This window comes from Echiichthys vipera, assembly GCF_963691815.1.
Source record: "Echiichthys vipera genome assembly, chromosome: X".
In the NCBI taxonomy this organism is placed as follows: domain Eukaryota; kingdom Metazoa; phylum Chordata; class Actinopteri; order Perciformes; family Trachinidae; genus Echiichthys; species Echiichthys vipera.
Genome location: NC_139825.1, coordinates 16,326,752 through 16,347,067, shown reverse-complemented (window position 1 = coordinate 16,347,067; position 20,316 = coordinate 16,326,752). Strand labels below are relative to the sequence as shown.

The 20,316-nt window shown below is 36.9% G+C and overlaps 2 protein-coding genes across 2 annotated transcripts; both read left to right on the top strand.

Annotated features, from left to right (window-relative positions):
• Nucleotides 1–209: 209 nt before the first annotated feature.
• slc16a1a (solute carrier family 16 member 1a) lies at nucleotides 210–9,283 on the top strand (the record flags this gene model as incomplete). Its single annotated transcript, XM_083938922.1, has 5 exons — nucleotides 210–344; nucleotides 4,534–4,801; nucleotides 7,810–7,953; nucleotides 8,150–8,923; nucleotides 9,048–9,283. Exons 2-5 carry the CDS (start codon nucleotides 4,585–4,587, stop codon nucleotides 9,281–9,283), a joined length of 1,371 nt encoding a protein of 456 aa, XP_083795048.1. The 5' UTR covers nucleotides 210–344; nucleotides 4,534–4,584.
• Nucleotides 9,284–10,749: 1,466 nt separating this feature from the next.
• On the top strand, nucleotides 10,750–19,246 carry sycp1 (synaptonemal complex protein 1; the record flags this gene model as incomplete). The annotated part of the gene is made up of 34 exons (XM_083939536.1): nucleotides 10,750–10,878; nucleotides 11,048–11,123; nucleotides 11,223–11,266; nucleotides 11,394–11,558; nucleotides 11,685–11,752; nucleotides 11,856–11,929; nucleotides 12,048–12,106; nucleotides 12,239–12,305; nucleotides 12,409–12,482; nucleotides 12,561–12,669; nucleotides 13,188–13,282; nucleotides 13,380–13,564; nucleotides 13,658–13,725; nucleotides 13,809–13,870; nucleotides 14,058–14,174; nucleotides 14,264–14,368; nucleotides 14,528–14,631; nucleotides 14,735–14,852; nucleotides 14,975–15,045; nucleotides 15,133–15,214; nucleotides 15,314–15,376; nucleotides 15,455–15,517; nucleotides 15,606–15,668; nucleotides 15,755–15,871; nucleotides 15,956–16,066; nucleotides 16,147–16,239; nucleotides 16,355–16,429; nucleotides 16,519–16,605; nucleotides 16,699–16,845; nucleotides 17,623–17,676; nucleotides 17,812–17,883; nucleotides 17,973–18,080; nucleotides 18,201–18,263; nucleotides 18,382–19,246. The coding sequence occupies 34 exons, from the start codon at nucleotides 10,750–10,752 to the stop codon at nucleotides 18,520–18,522; spliced, it is 3,129 nt and encodes a 1,042-aa protein (XP_083795662.1). The 3' UTR covers nucleotides 18,523–19,246.
• Nucleotides 19,247–20,316: the final 1,070 nt, after the last annotated feature.

Here is a 20,316-nt window from a genome sequence, read left to right as displayed (position 1 = left end):
ACAGCCAATAAGAACTTGTCTGACCTCAGTATTTAGCACCATAGTGTCCAGATCGTACAGTTGTTTGATCTGGACACTGATTTAACTGAACTTTTTAGCTTCACTTTACTCACTTTAGATGAGGTCTGAAGCCGAAGTGCCACTGGCAACTTTTGAACTGTCACAGTAGATCCACAGACAACATCTGGGGTATCTGTGAAACATATGCAGTGATTTTGTTTTATGTCATACAGATTCAGAGATGGTCAGTCCCATTCAATGATGTCTGCAGTGTGTTAACGTGCCTCCGGGACTGCTGTTTATCTGCAGAGCTCATCTTGCCCTGCTCGAAAGCTCCTGCTAAGGTAAGACACTTGGCACACAGACACTCTGCACATTTAACATTTAACAGTCACACTTTAAACAAAATTACTTGCATAAGTAGGGTTTTTCAACTGGTTATTCATGAAATATGTATTACTTAGTCAGTGTTATAACAGTACTTAGTATGTGAGGGTGATTTCCCTGAAAAAATATTTAACAAGCTATTCCCATCTAGAATTAATCAGACAAATTCACCAGATCTAATAATGGGTTTTAGAAACCTGAGGTCGTAAAAGACCCAGAGCGTGGCTGCAGGCAGGATGAATGAAATCTGTTTTGCTAGAAGCAAAAGAATTTAGCCAAAGTAAAAAAAAATAATAATGTTCAATTCTGCAATACTCCAGCTACTTTTGTTGTTATTCTTTCCAACCTTAGCATTTTAGTAATATAAATTGTATGTAAAATGTATAACCATACAATATATAGTTGTCAGATAATGTCAGAAACTACACTTAATATATTTTATACTGCACTGACCAATTCAATATTTCCATACAGAAAAATATACAGAACCATATGTGGAAATAAAACACGGTTTTTGACAGTTATTGCATAATTCAGTGTACCTCACTGTTAAAAACAAACAAAGCAATTGGAAATTGAAAAACCTCCTAGAGAGCATCTATGGATGTTTGGGCCCCTGAATGCACCACATGGATGATTTTTCTATGACTCAGTTGCCCATTTGCTAATGTTGCTGTGGGTCATATCCAACAGCAGGGTTTCAGCGCTTCACATACCAAACTCAGGATTTCCACAATGCTCTGACTAAATGACACATGTAAGTCAATTAATCCCCAAGAAGATTATTTCTTTTATGCAATGAAACCAAATATTTTTGTATCTCAACCAATGTCCTCTGCTAAACCCACCCTTCTTTGTGCTGGTATGTGTGTATTGTCAAGTGGTTCTTTGACTGCTTTATTTAGACCTTTACAATGAGATGGAGGGTTGGCGTTCATGCCTCTTCCCATTTGTCTACTTATTTCATTTCCCTACACCTGACTTAAATTAATCGACTCTGCAGTTTTCACTGCATTGTTTGATGCTTTTCTATCAATTTTAGAGTCAAGCAATCAATCCTTAGTATGAAATTATCCAGTTTATTCCTTATTTCTTCAGTTTTTGCTTTTTATCTTGAGTCATGTCCGTCTTAACTCATTCCTCCATTTATCATTTAAAGTCAAACCTTGAATTTTTCATTTTGTAAAAACAGCAATGTCTCTGCTGCCAGCTGAGAACATTCCCCCACCACCATACTGTCTATTTGAGAGGGCGCCTGGTGGATGTGTGGTTACTATTCTCAGACAGTGAAAATCTTTCAAAGGACTTTTCGTTTTGTAGTCTACCTTAAACAACATATATACAAAGTAAAGTAACCACAAAACTAGAGACCATCTTGTGATGGCATCACATCTGCTGCGATGCCAAATTGGGCCCGGAACGTGAAGTGCAGGTTGGTTCTCTCACTTTCTACCCCCCTATTCCTAGCACCGTTGCTCGAACTGCACTGGTCTTTGACCTTCATTTTGAGCTCAGCGACACACCTGTAAAGTTTTGTGACTGTTTCTTGCACGGTTGTAACAAAATCTGGCCGCAGACAGACAGAAATAAACACATTTCAATCAACACTTGGCAAAGTACTCAAAACCGTGTATGTGCTAGTTCCCTCTCCAGGTCCATGTTTGCCATGATGACAGACATGGAGAGTCACAAGGTGAAAACAATACCAGCATTGCTGACAAGTTCCACTGATATATAGGAATGTTTTGGCTTTACTTCTAAACTAGTAGGAGATTGAGGAATGACAGCTCACGGGTGTATCAGCTAATTGCTAAATAACATGTTTCGAAAGGGCCACACACCTCTCCTGAGCAGCACGGCTTAGCTGCCGAACGTCTAGAGATTCAAGGTCTCGCTTATTTTTACGTTTTTACTACAGACATGAACAAGATAAAGATATTTGTAACTAAACACTCTGTTTCATTTCTACAGGCAGAATCTTACCTTTCTCTGTCTAAAGCATGACATTTATAATGAAATAATGAAAAGGTTCTGTTATTTAGGGCCATCAGGTTTGAAAGCTTCTCACCTACTGCACTTGTTAATTGTTGATATGTGATGGCCAATCCTACAAATCACCAGTGTGTAAGCTTTCACATAATTCCATTATTAAACAATGAACAGGCACATATGCAATGTGTCAGCTGGTTTGTCTAATAATTCTACCTGATCTTGATGATGGTGGAGTTATTGTAATCTTAGCAAAATGTGCCGACAAATCCTTGATCATCCGGCGTGAAAAATGCAGGATAAAAACATGCAGCACTTTGTATTCAAATGTTATTTAATGTTATCTATATGCAAATGTAATCTATTGCACCCAAGTGGTTACTATTTAATTATTCCAAGTGACCCTTAATGTATGTATGAATAAATAAGACGTACGTTCTTATTTCACCTCTATTACCTATTTAATCAGTTGAACAATGCAGGAGGCACATTTACAGCTGCATAGCAGCAGCTACAATCCCAGCTCAATAACAAAAGTTATTTAATACATTAAATATTCACTACTCGCTGCACACAACTGACTTATCCAATACGTTTTCAAAGCACCAAACCAATTCATCAACCAGATCAAGTCTTCCATGGCTGAAAAACACTATATCATCAGCTACTCCTCAGCATAGCCCTGAGCTATTGAACACTGTGAACCCAACCAGTGTTCATGGTCTGATCGATGTTTCCTCTGAATAGTCTCCCCTGTGTAAACAATACAGTAAGTTGTTTGACTCTGCAGATGGACTCTTATTCATCACCTCCAAAGTGAAACTGTGGGAGCTCAGTGGGTGAGCGCTCAGTGAATACATGCAGAGAAGCAAAGCAAGGCCAAAATGGCATCCTTAATCTTAAACTCTTTTATCGATTGGGGAAATATTTTTAGAGAAATCTAAACTCGCGTCCAAATATGCATGCGACATCAGCAAAGCAGAGGTACTTACAGGTCAGTATACAGTGCATGTGCTGTATTTTGTACTGAGGTAGAGTTTATACAGTGAAACAACTATGGTTTGTCACTTAGTACAGAAGATGACAAACACAGGTCACGGCATGAAACAAAGACAAAGATCAATACTGTTACAACAACAGCACTCACTAAGGCTTAAAAATATAAAAATGTGTCCATAAGGGAAAAGTGAAAATAGTTACTCCCCTGCAGAAGCAATTTTGTTATTCTTTGTACTTATTCTCTTTCATTGTGTGTTGAATGAACAGTCTTTTCTCCTCTACTTTTAAACATTTGACATCAGCAGCTCTGAACAACTTTGTTTTAACAACAACAACAAGTTCACATTGAACTGATGTGCATTATCTGCCCACAGTCAAGGTAATTGGCTCACAACAAATATAAACCCTTGTAGGAAGAACCTTAGAGTTAAAACAAACCTTTTTTCAAGATTATCTAATACCTAAATAAATACATTGGGTAATCAATCATCTTGACAGCCCAGGTTTCAAAAGGCAACTTTGAAAATAGCAAAAATGAATCACATCTGAACAACATCACAGCTGTGATTCATCATGGAAAGTTCAAGGGAGAGTGTGTGGCCATGCAAGTGTTAGCCCGTAAGAGCTCCTGTTATTTCAGACAATAGCAACATTATTAAAACTTTGCTACAGAAAACAACCAATGTGTACTGTTAATGATACACAGCAGCCAAAGGGGAAAGTAAATGGGAAACACACAGGTTAATAAAATCCTTCTTTTAAAAAAAAAAAAACTGTATAAAATGTCTGTTCGATCTGGCAATCTCTGCACTACTTGGTCTGAGGATCTCAACATAGAGAAACAGACTAAAGTTTGGCACTTAGTTTTGCAACATCCGTACGTCACCCATTGTGTCCGTCACAGGGTCTTACCATACAAAGTAGACCACGGGTCTAAAAGCAAACTATCCTCACACTGATCCAAACTGTTTTTACATATGTTAAATTGTAATTATATTTTCTTTAATGATGATGTGAAATAATCAACCAACTGTAACGCATCCGCTGTGAATCAGAATGTAAATTTTTATGAACCCAGCCACCTGATCGATAGACAAACATAACTGCAATCCAGGCATCAATAGTTGATCTTTTGTTGTTTTGTTGTCTCCGAAACAGGTCCTCATATCTGGAGTACGTGTTGAAATTGAAGAGGTTTTGTGAGTGACAATGGCCCCCGCTGTCGGTGGTCCTCAAGGCTACACACCACCTGAGGGTGGCTGGGGATGGATGGTGGTAGTTGGGGCCTTCATCTCTATTGGCTTCTCCTATGCATTTCCCAAATCCATCACTGTCTTCTTTAAGGAGATTGAGGCGATCTTCAATGTGACCAGCAGCCAGGTGTCCTGGATCTCTTCCATCATGTTAGCAGTCACGTACGGCGGAGGTGAGCTACGACCTAAAGTACAACCTGCCAAACATGTGTTTGTTAACTGACATTTAGCACATCAAGAAGATGTATAGATGAAATCAATTTCTGGCTCTTAGCACAACTGAAAAAGATTTATTCCCAGAGTGTTAAAAGTCAATCCATTGCTCAAGTACAGACTTGCATTGTAGCCTTTCAGCATCAGTCTGTTCACAGATGCTCAGAATTATAGTGCGGCTTAAATCAAACATTTCATATACTGTGATAAAACGATACTGTAACTCCTCTATTGAAGTGTTGTTTATAAAAGGGCAACATTATCTGTCTCTGGAGCACATGAATGGGTTTTAGTCTTGTCTACCTGCTTATTGTTTTCCTCCTGTGCTTTGAGAGTGTGGGACCACCAGGGGTTTGGTTTTGTTACTGCACTGATGAGATGAATGAGGCGCTGGATGATGTCACACAGGTCTGGCCGGTCAGGTGATGATAAGGCTCTATTTATGAATGTGATATTCAACACGGAGAGAGCAAAGTTCAAAAGAGCTCTCATCATACCATCATTATTTTTACTCAAACGTGTGATAAACTGAAAAAAGGATGACCTAGGCATCTTTTTCTAATCTCAGGGAAGTTTCAGGAAAGTTGCTTAAGTTTGCCAAACTGATGTGGAAAATAAATAAAATAATAAAATATGTGTAAAATACATTTGCAAGATCTGAAAGCAATAAAATAAAAGTTGACATGGTATTTTATTGCTAGGCTAGAATTCTATCCATTCCATGCCTAGTGTTGAAGATATTCCATCAAAACGCATCTTTACTGTATATAATTGTTTTGCTACATGACTTGTGTAAAAATGAAGAAGAAATGTCTGATATTAAATTCCAACAGTATTAAATGTCAAAGGTGAGCAAAACTTCACATCCAACTAAATGGCCACTCCAGGACTTTAGCCCTGATTTTCCACTCGCCGACAGCTTTTGGTAGTCCCAGCAAAAGCTCCAGATCTTAAGCAAAAGGGGGTTGGCTAGGGGATCGCCTGTTGTTGCTCGAGTGCGGTGTGGGAACTTTTCAAAGAGGCAAACCCAAAAGCTTGCTGGTGTTTCACAGATACTACAGATATCTAGCAGACTAAATACATCGAGCTGACAGGAACTCCAAGAGCCAATAAATGAGAGCACAAGACACGGGCTGAGGAGAAACCAGGGGCAGGAGGTGCCTTACATTAGGAACTTTACTATATGGGCGGCCGAAGATGGATCCTGCTGTCCAAGGGACCTGCAAAGCAGCAAAGTGAAGCTCAACTACTGGTTGGAGGAAAACCTGCTGCTGCCATCCACTTTGTCGCGACTTTTGGTGTTTGATACTGATGCACAAGACACCTTTGAGAGTCGGTTTCAAACACATCATGCTTTCAACTTTAAACCTATCTGCGACTTATTACAGTAGATAGCAAAGGCTCCAGTTTGGAGATGAGACACAAGCATCTGGGATTCCTCCTCGCTGGTCAGTGCAAGTAGTGTAAAAAAAAACCTTCAAAATTCCAGACACAAGACAGCAAGTTGTGTAGTTTGAACACTATAGCACACTGACGACTTTGGAAGTCTTGTAGTGGGAACTTGGCATAAGACAAATTAAGCCTTTAAGTACTAAAGAAATCAGTGCTGCTTATTTTTCAACAACATATTCCTTTAAGTGGTTAAAGGTTACTGAGTTACACAATGAGATACAGTTCTTAAATTGCCTTGTACTTCTGTAGTGCACTGGGAGTATTCAATATGATAATTTATCGTCTTTCAATGGAATCGTTGAAAGACACATTTTTTATGGCTGTAATATTGAGATATGCACATGTCCTAAAAACTCATGAGTCACATTGGGCTCAATAAGCAGTATATTCAGGTCTAACATTGTTAATAATTGCAAATGTTTCATTGTAAATATACAGATGAAAGCAAGCTATCCATGACAATTGAAAGTGAGTGAGAAAATGTTTGTCAGCGCTGTGAGTTGATGACAGCTGAGTCTATTTCTGTATGTTAAACATTCTGAACACATCAGCAGAAGTTCATTAACAACCTAATGTTGTGTACTTCTGTACTCCTTCAATTTTGTATTCATTAAATTCATAATATTCTACATTGGTTTGTCTCCAACCTTTTTATCCCGAGCAACTCTCTCTGCAAGGCAAAAGGAAAGAACTCATTGTTAGTGTGGAGACTGCCTGCATTACAATTTAAAAACCCTTTGTCTTGTAGCGTGCTGGCAAATGAGTCTAGACAACCTCTAAACAAAAACTGTCAGTTTCTATTTGGCTTCATTGAGTTGTGCAGGGATTTGGCAGGAAGGCAGAAGTGTCTTCCATGTGGGTCCTCGTACTCATTAAGGCCGTTTGTTATAAACCGTAGATGGAGATGGTATTTTGCGACCTGATTCCTTTGTGCATTTTAGTCATTTGTTTATAAGTCATACTGATTTTCTTGAATTGATGTTGAATCAAAGGTGCATGCATATTAATAAGCTGGTTAACTATCACCTCATTCTATCACTCTTTCTTTGAAACTAATGTACCAGGTACTGTCATTGCAAAAAGTGTACTTAAGATAACAATAGCTATTTTAACCCCATAAGCACTCCAGTCCCTTCACCTCCCCCCAAAACACTCACACACAAACACCCACTCACTTATCTGATAATAATAATCATTGCAAATGTATTTAGAGCCCATTTAAGACAAATACACCAACAAATTATTCCTCTGTCAATTTTTATGATTCTCTGAACCAAATAAATGCTTATTTCATCACAGCGTTGTTTTTCTGACACATCGCATTATTAATGGCATGAGAACACATCTACTGCAGTGCAGCACTGACAAAAATGATTGCAGAAGTTGTTTGAATTTGCTGAGGCACAGCTGTGGCACTGGAGCCCTCTGGTGGTTAAATATAGACCTGTGCATCAGTGATAAATCACCATCTTTCAGCTTCTAATTTCTGTGCTTGTGATTTGTTACTGCTCTTTAGGTCCCATCAGCAGCATCCTGGTAAATAAATATGGGAGTCGTCCTGTTATGATGGCTGGAGGATGCCTGTCTGGATTGGGCCTCATTGCCGCCTCTTTCTGCAATACTGTCCAAGAATTGTACTTTTGCATTGGTGTGCTGGGAGGTACATCATTTTAACTTTCTATATTTTTGAGTTTGGTCATGAGTCACCTGTTCTTTTACTGCACAATGTTGCCATCTAGTGTTTTTCAAAAATAAAAACACACCGAAATACTTTGAATCTCCTTACACTGTTTAATGCTCAAATCCTTCCTTTTCATCATATATATATATATTTTTTTTCTAATGGATTCTTTTAGGTTTGGGATTGTCCTTCAACCTCAACCCTGCTCTCACTATGATTGGAAGGTACTTTTACAAAAAGCGGCCTATTGCTAATGGAATCGCCATGGCTGGCAGTCCTGTCTTTCTCTCAACCTTGGCTCCAATCAACACCTGGCTTTTTGACAAGTTTGGCTGGAGAGGAAGTTTTTTGATCCTGGGTGGCCTGCTCCTCAATTGCTGTGTCGCCGGTTCCCTCATGCGGCCTATAGGACCAAAACCCAAACCTAAGGAGAAGACCACAGAGAGAAGGACTGTAGTGCAGACCGTTAATAGCTTCATTGACCTCTCTTTATTCAAGCACCGTGGCTTTTTACTCTATATTATTGGCAATATTATTATGTTTTTCGGTGTCTTTACACCACTGGTGTTCCTCAGTAATTTTGCAAAGAGTAAAGAAATCCCTAAAGAGAAGGCAGCTTTCTTACTCTCTGTGCTGGCTTTTGTGGACATGGTTGCCCGGCCCTCAATGGGCATTGTGGCGAACACCAAATGGGTCCGGCCAAGAATACAGTACTTCTTTGCTGCCTCTGTTCTGTACAATGGTGTTTGCCATGTTCTAGCACCAATATCAGTAGACTACAAAGGCTTTGTGATATATGCCATGTTCTTTGGTTCTGCTTTTGGCTGGCTGAGCGCAGTGCTGTTTGAGACCTTGATAGACCTGGTGGGACCCCAGCGTTTCTCCAGTGCTGTTGGGCTGGTCACTATCATGGAGTGTGGTCCTGTATTGTTAGGGCCCCCATTGCTTGGTGAGTACATTACCTTCTATACATATACTGTCACCAATTTGAATCTATTTCTGTGTCCTTTACCTCAGCTAAGTATTGACAGTGGATAAAAAATGTATGTAATGTAACTCTTTTATCTTCACAGGGAAGTTCAAAGACATCTACCATGATTACAAGTACACGTACCAAGGCTGCGGGATCCTCCTCATTGTCTCCAGTGTCATCCTGTTTATAGGGATGGGAATCAACTATCGTCTGCTGGACAAAGAGAAAAAAGAGGAGGAGAGGAGGGTCAGGGAGGGAGGTGGAGAACAAAGGTCAAACAGGGACAATGCTGCCAAGGAGGTGGTAGAGGCTCGGAGCACAGAAGACACTGTCTGACACACTTTACCATGTTGTATTACACATTACATATCACTTTTGAGTCCTCTTCTGTATCATTATAAAAAAAAAACTAGAATCAAATAAAATGTTATGTAAAATATTTACACACATAGTATTAAAGCCCTTTAAAGTCTAATGAACAATCCTCATGAAGTACCTTTGATATTCTTATAAAGACTGATTGTGGTTTGGTAGACAATTCAAGTTTGCTCAACCTTTTATTTCACTTATTTTGTGAAGATATATATGGTATGGTATAGCTAATGCAACACCATTTCTAGTATTTTAACCTTCTAAAACATCAACATGTACAAAGTGTTTATTTGCTGACCCACTACTGCTGTTAGAAAATAATTCCCCAGTCTGGGATCATTAAAGTAATTATATTATATGCTAATTTTTTTCTATGCTATTCGATTATTCTAATTATCTATTTCAAATAACTATGAAGGCATTAAACCTGGTTGCGCTTATATGTTTTAGGAAGTTGTGTGACTGCAAGTTACTGTACACCGAACCTGTCAGACAATCAAATAAACTGTCATTAGAATAGAAAAGTTTTCTGTGGTCTGTTTCTCACACAAGTCTGAGATAAAAAAAGAAAAAAAAGTCAGTTCTTTAGAGATGCACTGACTATTTTTCCTAAAAATGACACCAATAGTCTGTCATTAACCTTTATTAAGCAGACTGGTATTGTAGATATTTTCAAAGCCAACAGAGCTTTGAAAATATTATTATTATTATTATTATTATTATTATTCTACTTATGAATTAGGTATTAGCTTTTTTGCTACATAAATAAAGAAAATGCAGGGTATTACAGAACTGTCCTGTGAGTGTGAGTTAGTTCATTTTAATTTCAAAAACATCGTATATTGTGGATGACTCGAATATATAATGAATTATGCTCATAATGAACGTAATCCTCCTGGTGGCCGTTGCACAGAGTTTGAGACAAACGGTTAATGTCACGTCACATGTTACAGGAGAGTATGGCAGGCCGATAGGAGTGTTCTGCACGCGCCCGCAAACGAACGTTGACGGTTGACGTCGGCCTACAGAGTAAACGGTTAATTAACAGTTGGCGACTTTAGCTAACGGTTTGGCCTGTGATATGTAAGTAACTTTTAAGCCGTTTATGACAAAAAAAAAAGAGTATTGAAAACGTTGAATGTTTAGCCTGGGAGATATTTTGTTGGTGTTTCGTAGAAATTACTGAAGGTAAGTTAGTTTAGTTTATTTAACCAGCTAAATGCACTAACGTTAGCGACACCGGTTAACCTTAAAGCGGTAAACTGAACTGCTAACGTATGTAACCTAACGTTAGCCAACGTTATTGTGTGTTATCTTCCTCTTGATAAGTCTAAATTTACCAGCGTTAACATTAAAGCTAAAAAAAGTAACGTGAGTTTATTTACGTTAGATAACGTTTATATAAACGGTATATTTGTGGTCATTTCAGGATGGAGAGAGACCGGAGTTTTGCCTTCAAACTGTTGGTACCTCCCAGGGTGAATAACGGACAGGTGTCTACCGTTCGGCCTCAGGAAATCCTTGAGAACTGTGGGGATTTCATGAATACATTTCAGCAGGTAATGTAATTAACCAGTAGGCTTGTTAAAAGTGAATATTAATTAATAAAAAAGCAGGGCAAAACATTTGCAAGCTCAGCACAATTATAGACCAGCTATTAATGTAAGGAGACAGCTGAGGTAGTAACGTTACTATTGATGAGGAGGCATATTGCTGTTTTCCCCACAGGGTTACAGTAAAGGTTTTGAAAAAGAGCAGAGCATGCCTTTCCCCAATACAAGCATGGTTGCACCAAATAGATCAGGTATTTTCTCCTCAAGAACTCTTCTTAAATATTTTCCGTGGAAAAGTTGGAAAGTATCATGAACCTCATAATCAATTGGTTATTGTCTTTCCTCTACAGATTTTCCTAAGATGAAAGTTGTGCCCCCGATGGAAAAAGCAGAGGTAATATTTAATTGTAGAAAAATAGTAGTGCATGAATAGGATGAATTTAGCCTAGGCTAAGTTTTTATGCAGCATGTTTTTTCAAAAGTATGTACATTTACATCTCATCATTGTGAATATTCCCCAGAATAATTGCAATCCTGGGCAGCTTTATTCAAAGCTGTTTGATGAAGTTGACAAAATTAAGTGTTGGAAGGTTAAAGCTGACTCTGATGCTGTGCAAAAGGAAAGGCTACTCCAAGAAAACAAAAGAACAATTGAAACTCAGCGCAAAGCCATTCAAGAATTGCAGGTGTGTGCCTCAATTATTTATTTATTTTTAATCCGTCTTTTTCTTTCTAACCACATTTTTTTTTATTAAACCCCTATTATAAAACCATTTGATACCTATAGTGATATATATTATGTGTCTTTACAGTTTGGAAATGAAAGTCTCAGTGTAAAGCTGGAGGAACAGATCGGTGAAAATGAAGATTTAAGGAACAAGTATGGGTTTTGTTTGAAAAATGCTCTGAGACACACATTTTTAAATGTACATCTTTCAGTATAACATTTTTTGTTAATATCAAATTCCAAATTTTAAATCCAGGAACAATGTAACAAGGAACTTGTGTAATATACTCAAAGATACTTTTCAGCGGTCAGCTGATAAAATGCATTTATGTAAGTAAAAATTGCTTTACATTTTCTGCTCTAACGTGTTTTAACCAGCCATATGATTAAATTGTTAAAAAAAGGACACATTGCTGCATATTCTATGACAAGTCTTTACATTTTCTAGTTGAATCCGAAAGAGAAGAAACACATCAGCTCTTTATGGAAAATAGTGAGAGTATTCAGGTAAAACAACTCTAAATCTACATATATCATAATGCAGTATTGTTATTGTTATTACTAATCTGTTGGACAGGAGTCTGTAATACAGTAGGACATAGGGTTTGGTGGTCAGTTTGCATGAATTCTTTTCTGTAGAAAATGATTGCAGCATTTGAAAGCCTTCATATCCAAGCAAAAGCTGATCAACAAGAGATGCAGAAAGGTTTGGGTTTTTCTTTTTTACTATTTCTGTAACATTTTCACTATATTAAATGTAAACGTAAATTTGTAAATCTATTGATAGAAATGATTTTGTCCTTCTTCAGTCAAAGAAGCCATGCTGCAATTTGAAGATTTAAAGGGGAAATATCATGAAGAATATAACATGAAAGAGAAAGAGGTTAGTAGAATAAAAACCTAAAAAATATTTTATTTATTTTGAAACAAACAGCTTAAGGATTGACACTAGCATTTACAGGTTGCAGTACTTCAAACAGAACTGAAGGATAAAGAAAATGAACTACAAAAACTCTTGATTGACCTCCATGAGACCCAGAACCACTGCAAACATATTCAAGAGGCAACAAGTAAGATCATGATTATGTCTGAAGGCTAGGTGGTGATTGCTTTATATGTTTGGATTCAGAATTTTACTCTTTTTAAGAGTTTATCAAAACTGTTTTTTTAATGTTTTGTCAACATTTTATCAATAACATGTTTTTGTCTTGTCAAAGTTTTTAATAACATTCCTAGCAGTTGTAACAAAAATAATACAACTGTCCAATTATCAATTAGGTTAAACTGTAAACTAATCATGTGGTAAGCAACATCATTGAATTCAGGTAACAGTATGAGGCCAAGACCAGGTTTTCTCTGTTATGTTCTTATGTTCTTCTATGTTACAATAGCGCTGAATGCAAAATTAGAAAACAATTAAATACCTGAACTTTTACTATTGTTATAATGGTTTGTTTTTTATGTTAAGTGTCAAGTATTTTGGGATAACTACTTATGAAAGTGACCTACTTGTTTGTATTAGTACACACTAGGAACACTAGAGAAGGATACCAAAGATGATATAATTAAATATTTACTAACTTTACAGATGAACAATCTGAACTTCTCAAAAGCTCAAAAACTGAACAAGAATCCCTCCTTCAAAGACTGCACACTGCAGAGCAGCGCTTTAAAGAAACTGAGGTGAGTGCGTTGAGATTCTTGTAATTTCCAATGAAACTGGGCTCTGTCATGCATTGTCTACTTTGATATTAAAAAAAAACATGAATCTGTCCCTCAGAAAAATCATGAAGCTATTGCTGCAATCCTGGAACAAAGTAAAGACAAATATGCAGAGTTGATTCAAAACAAAGACTTAAGCTTACAGGAACTCAACAGAGTTAAAACTCAACAAGAAGAGACATTGGAGCAAATTCAGACAACTCTTCAGGAGCTGAATAATTCACTTACCTTAGAGAAACAGAGGTATAATTAGCTCCCGAAAATTCAGAACATTTTTTCCTGATCAAATACAGTTTTTCCTCATGCCATTATGTTCCTATTATGACCCATTTTCAGGGCCAAGGAACTTGAGGATAAACTCATGGCAAACGAAAGGGAACTTGGAAGGAGAAACACACTTTTAGGTAAGCCTCAGTCATTGAAGTATGTAGATATGTTTCATTTTTTATGCTTTTTTTAAGCTGAAAGAAAACGTTTTATTCAACAGCAGAGAGTATGGAGCAGAGTGCAAAGAAAGATGGGCAGATCAAAATCCTTGAAGATGAATTGGTAAAGTGTATTTTAAACTTCTAGAAGAGTTTATTCTTTTTATCTCACCCATTCATTGTAGTCCGAATGGAAGAGAACTCAAACACAATTACAATTCAATTCAATTCAATTTTATTTATAGTGCCAAATCATAACAAAAGTTATCTCAGGACACTTGTACGCAATTACAGTGCGCATTTGTTCTTAGGACAAAAAAACAAAATATGTTGAGTCCATGAAGGGTAAGATGGACGTCACTGAAGCCAGAATGGAGGAACTCACGGCCGAATTTTCAAGGAAAACGGAAGAGGTCCAGCTGTTTAAGGTGATTCAGATAGATGCTTTATCTCAGAAGGACAATGGCATGTCGGTTCCTAGAAATGTAAGCCCTATATAACATTTTTGTTGATACAGAATGAAGCAGAGATGGCTTGTGCAGAAAATGATCAACTGAAGAAGGCTTATGAAGCTGCTAAAGAGGCACAAGAAGCTTTAACACAGAAGGCCACAGTGACAGAGGTTTTTACATGATTTTCATTTTCTTGCTGCACTCGTTATCTCTCAGCCACTGTGGAGATAGTTTTTTGGAATTGTTTTTATAGTCATATGGTGTATGAGTCATATGGTGCATGAAACACTACATAGCTTCCTTGAATTATGGATTTTTTTTACCCTCAGACCAAAGTGAAGGAGCTGGAGGGACAATTGGTTACTGAAATAAAGAAAGATGAAGAACACACCTTTCAGATGGAGCAACTGAGGAAAGACATTACACAGCATAAGTGAGTTCTTAATAGCCGGCCATTCCATAATGTGAGCATATACAATGATATATAAAACAGTTGTAATCTTAAGGTCTAATGTTTAATTCATGTCACCTTTAAGAGTAAAGTATCAAGAGCTATTATCCAACTTTAATGAGCTGCAGTCAGAGAAGAAGTCCATTCAACAGAAGTATGAGAGTGGATCTTCGAATGTGAAAGTTATTGAAGCTAACATGAAGGTCTGAATTGTCCAATTAAATATGATAGAGAGTCTTTATGTGTATATTGGGCGTCAGTTTTTGTTTTCTGTTGCTGATTTTCATATGAATGGCACATACTGGAATCTGTTATGACTGATCAGGTTAGTGAGGAGAAGGCTGTGAAGCTCACAAGAGAAATTCAAAGACTGGAAGAAGAAAACCAATGCTTACGGTGAGTTTGCACTTTAGAGAATTAAAGAGTTCATTGAGGACATTGTGTTGTTTTTGGGATTTGGATTTTTACATTTTCATTAAATAGAGAGGAAGTAAACAACCTGAAAGCCAAAAACCAGGGGAATGATCAGGAAACGAAGACTTTGCTGAAGAAAATGGAAGAAAATGTAAGTATGCCAACTAAACTATCAGTAGAAACACAAGTCATCGCACAGATGCTTGTTCTGAATGTGTTAAATGGTTATTTCTGTGATTTGTGTGTATAGTGTGAACATCTGCAGGAAGAAATCACTGAAAAGGAAAAACAGATTAAGTCTGTGGAAACAAAGGTGAAAGAAAAACTGAAAATGCAAAAATGTTAATATTAATGATTGTTTTCTGGAATTAACAAGAAATTTGGTTTTTAGCTGTGTAATCTCAGGAAAAAATTTGAAATTAAACTTAAAGCACAGGAGGGATATCAGAATGAGGTTTGTAATGACTATGAAACTGTAGATTTACTGTACATGGAATGGCATTGTTATTTTTTCAGCTGACATTTGAACTGTATATTTTCAGAATAAAATGCTTAAGAAACAAATAGCAAAAGAGAACGCGAAATTCAGTGAACTTGAAATTGAGGTATGGAATTATTTTTTTTCCCAGTTCTTAATATTAATATAATTATTATAACCCTGTATGATGTAAATAGCTTTTTCTGTCTTTAGATCAACTGTCTTCACAAGGAAACTGAGAACCTTAAAAGACAGAATAAGGATGACAATCAGAAATTGCTTAAGGATCTTGAGTCCAAATCAACATGTACAGAAGAGCTTGAGAACGAGGTTACTTATATAATGTTGTGTTATTTAACAGATTTCAAGCTCCTTGTTAATAAAACATTAAGAATAAAACACCTTGTTTTACAGGTACAGAAGCTCAGATCAACAGCAGCAGAGGCCATCAAGAACAAGGAAGAAACAGAGCTCAAGTGTCAACACAAGATAACAGATATGGTCGCACTGATGGAAAAACATAAGGTAAAGGCATCATAAAGTGTATATTTGTTTGAAAATGGTATTTTACAGAAGTTGCATTAAACATGACTTTTTATCAATAGAGCCAGTATGACCGGATGGTTGAAGAAAAAGATGCAGAGCTTGATGAGAACAAGAAGAAAGAGTTGGAGGCTGTTGCCCATGGGAAATCACTGGTATTATGCAGAAAAATAAATCAAAATTTAATGTATATTATTAAACAAGATTAGATTATTATTTAGTTAAGTTTTAATAAATCAATTATATTCAAAACCAAATTCTTAAAATCAGGAGTTGGTCATCTTGAAGCACAAGGCAGTTAATGATCAGCTAAAACAACAACTGGAGACAGAAATAACAGAGAAGGTAGGTTCTGGTTTAGATCCGTTACATTTAGTTTGGGGCTTTTACTGAAACAGGTTGTACTTTTTTTTACTACTTTTCATTGCCATTAGGAAAATGTGCAGAAGAAGCTGACTGACTTAAAGAAAGAAATATCATCGATGAAACTCACTCAGTTGGCAGAAGCAAAGAACAAGCAGGTACAACATCTGAACACCAGCAAATAGGCTACCACTGATGATGTGGTTTGTCATCACATGTACTTAACCAAGAATACATCTTTAAAATTCTAGTCACTTGCCTCAAACTGTAAACAAGGGATATGTTCAGAGACTCCAAAGGGGAGCTCCTCAAAGAGGCACATTTTCGACTTCCCCCATGCCAGGAAAACTCCCTCCTACAGCAAAGATGATGGAAGTACTGCAGTTATGAAGAAAGCTGTGAGTTTAACAAACGTTTTTTTTTTTATACAGAATTGTCAATCATCAAATTGTCTTCATGTATTTTGCATTCATTTGTAATTATTACTGACATTTTACTGCATTTCCATGTTCAAAACGAAAAAATAATGTAGAAATTATGTACAGTATTATCTCACCATTCAGACCATCACCAAAACCATCTGATAAACTCATTGATTCACTTCATCTCCCAGCACAAAGCACTTAACAAAAAAGAGTTGCAGAATGAAAAGTATGATTTCATAACTGAGGGTCAGATAGTAACAATTGGCTTGATGATGAAGTGGAGGGGAACGAAATAGGATGAGGACAGCACACAGAGAGGGAGAGTGGTTGTAGGTGGAGAGGGACAGAGTGGCGGCAGATACCTTGAAACGAGACAAAATGAGAGAGAAGGCACAGGAGACAAAGCAAAAGCATCTTGTCTCGTATTATGAATGTTTGCAATGAATATAATAATAAAATGCATCGGACTCAGTGTGCAAGGTTTCTGTGCATTTTTAGATGACGGATTAAAATAACGTATATGAAAAATATGGACAAACTATGAAAAGACTTTAAAATGTGTGTGGTGAAAAAGAATGTGTTTTGCTATGTGTATGCAAATGTGCATTTGTACATCCATGTGTAGGCGTATCACTCTCAATATGCACTTCATGTCAACAGTTATTTAATGTGTTGTGAACAAGTTACTGAAGGATTTTCTGTTGCCAAGACAAAATAAACTGATAACATTATATATCTTCTGCTGTAAAGGAATCTGACACTAAATCCATCAGGACATTGTGTGGAACAACACCAAAAACCAAGGTAAACAACAGTATATCTATTTATAAAGAAACATTTACTGGCTGTTTTGATAGAGACCAGATCACATGAGAGTAGGCTATTATGGATACTATTTTAGTGTTTATGATCATAAAACCTTTTGACTTTGCATCATAGGAAACTCATAATGAAGGTCTGAAAATTCCAAGAAGTATTACAAACGGGGTTGGCAGAACGTCAAAAATTAAAGTAATATACAGTATTATTCTGACATTTTCCAAAATTCATAAAAAGTTCAGTAAGGTTTGCTGACATTTACTCTGTGAAATCCTGTACAGTCCTACAGAATAAGGACACCACCTTCTGCTGAAAAGGCAGCACACTGGGGGAAGAACACCATAGACCTTGACCCCAAGTCGGACAGTTCTGATCAAAATGATCTCTTGGTGAGTTGCATTTATATTGGTTGACGTTTTATTTGTTAGAGGAAGAAGTCAGAATTATCATTGATTTGTGCAAGATTACCAGAAGAGCTGATTTTGGCCTTCTGTTGCTCTTCTTGGCAGACCTTTGCAGGTACACCCGCACCCAATTCCGCTCCACAGTGCAAACTCAACATTTTCAAAAAGGTAACTTGCTATTTTAAAATGATATGTACACATTGTATACATGGACAAAGAGGAAATAATCCCTGGTATTTTTAATATTTTTAAAAAAACTGGATCAACATGTTGTTGTTTTTTTTAGATCCACAGCCCAGTCACTCATAAATCACCAGGGAACTCCTTGAAGTTAGCTGCAATGAAAAGGATGAGAGATGCTGGTTGGACTGCTGTTACTGGCTGTGACAAAAAAAAGAAGACGACCAATGAAAATATCTTTGCATAAATAGATCTTACAGGTCAGATAAACAGTAATCATAACAATATTAGACACGTTCAGATGTTCATATTCCAACTTTGCTAACATGCACATACAGCACCGTTAATAACAATAACAGGGCAATTTATTTATTAAGAATGCATGGAAAGAATTGTTATGGATCCGTTAAATAGTATTATTAACAACAGAAAGATTTAGATGTTCATATTACAGCTCTTATAGCATTTTTGTTGTTTGGAGGTAGATTTTAAAGTGAGTGCAGACTCATGCTCAGTGCTTTTAAGTACTTTGAAAAAAATCTGTTTTTTGTTGCACTGTATTGAAATATTTATTATTACTGGTGTTCACATGAAATCTTGTTTGTTCTGCACGTTAATAGTGGTGTGGGAAATTGTGGGGTTGCTATATCTTACTATCTTGATATATTTATGTATCCTGGTACTGACATTGGTAAAAGTGATGTTCAAACTGATCAGCATTGTCATTGTTTGATTGAACATTCCCCTCCTCTCTGCTGTCAGCCTTTCATGAAGAATTCAAATTTCACAGGTGAAATTTCAGTCTTGATATTCTGGATAAGGATTACTGCAAACTGTATGATCTCTCTCTCACTAATGAAGGAACTGGAGACGGAATTGAGATTGGTCTGCTTGTGCTGTTGGCATGTTGTCGTATATTGGATGGCCATCATAAAGTCCTCCAGAAATTACGATTGTGTCATCGTCTGTCACAAATGTATCTGCTGAAAATGAAATAGGTATTTTTAACTGCTAATAATAGACAAAATAATATGTATTGATTTTATGATGAAGGGAAAGTCCTTACCTGTGTCATCAGTGTTGTCTAGAGGTTGATGCAGGTATTGAATTTTATGTTTGCATCTGTGAAACATGAACACCACCAATGCCAGAGCAAACACTCCAAGTACAACGCTGAAGAGAATAGTCATATTTTTTTCTGAAATGTTTAGTCCCAAACCTAGAAACACAGGAAAAAAGGAATAGATTCAAATAATTCACGAGTTAAATATCAACTTACAACGAGCATTTAAATAGACACTTATTAAAACTGAAGCCTGATGCTTACCTTGTGTGGTTTTGTTCATTGAAGCTGTGGTTGTGTTGACAGTGAGAGATGAATTTGCAGTTTTAATTACTGTAGTATCAGGTGTACTTATGTAACCTATAGTTGTCTGCATTGTTGGTGTTGTCATTCCAGCAGATATTGGATTGCTAGTTGTTATGGTTGTCAGTGCTGTACTATTTGATGAAGGAGTCATGATGGTTGTTGACTGAGAAGGCTGGAGATGACTTGTGCTCTCAGTTGTAGCTGCTGTAGTTTTGGTGAATGTTACATTGCTCTGGGTTGTACTGGTAAATGGAGTCGTGTTCGCAGTCACACCTACAGTAGAGTTTGAAGTTACCATTGTAGCTGTGTGGGTCAGGTTTAAGTCAGGGGTTGTTATTGCAGGTGTGATAGTCAAATTCTCCCTTTCTGTTTGTGCCACAGCAAAAGAAAGGGCCAGAAGGTAACAACCCAGGGTACCAAATATTGTATCCATGGCCAGTAAGACCTGTACCAGGAAACAAAACATGGGCTGTGAAACACTTTCACATTAGGTTTAAACCTAATCTGTGTGGGCAGTGAAAACAATACCTTAATTATATTATAAAACCTTTTATAAGTAGGTCATATGCATTACATTAACAGATCTATTGCAGGACATGACTTCAGACACACTAAACATGACTGCACGCACTAAGAAAACACATAATAGCCTACCGACTTTGATCTTTTGTT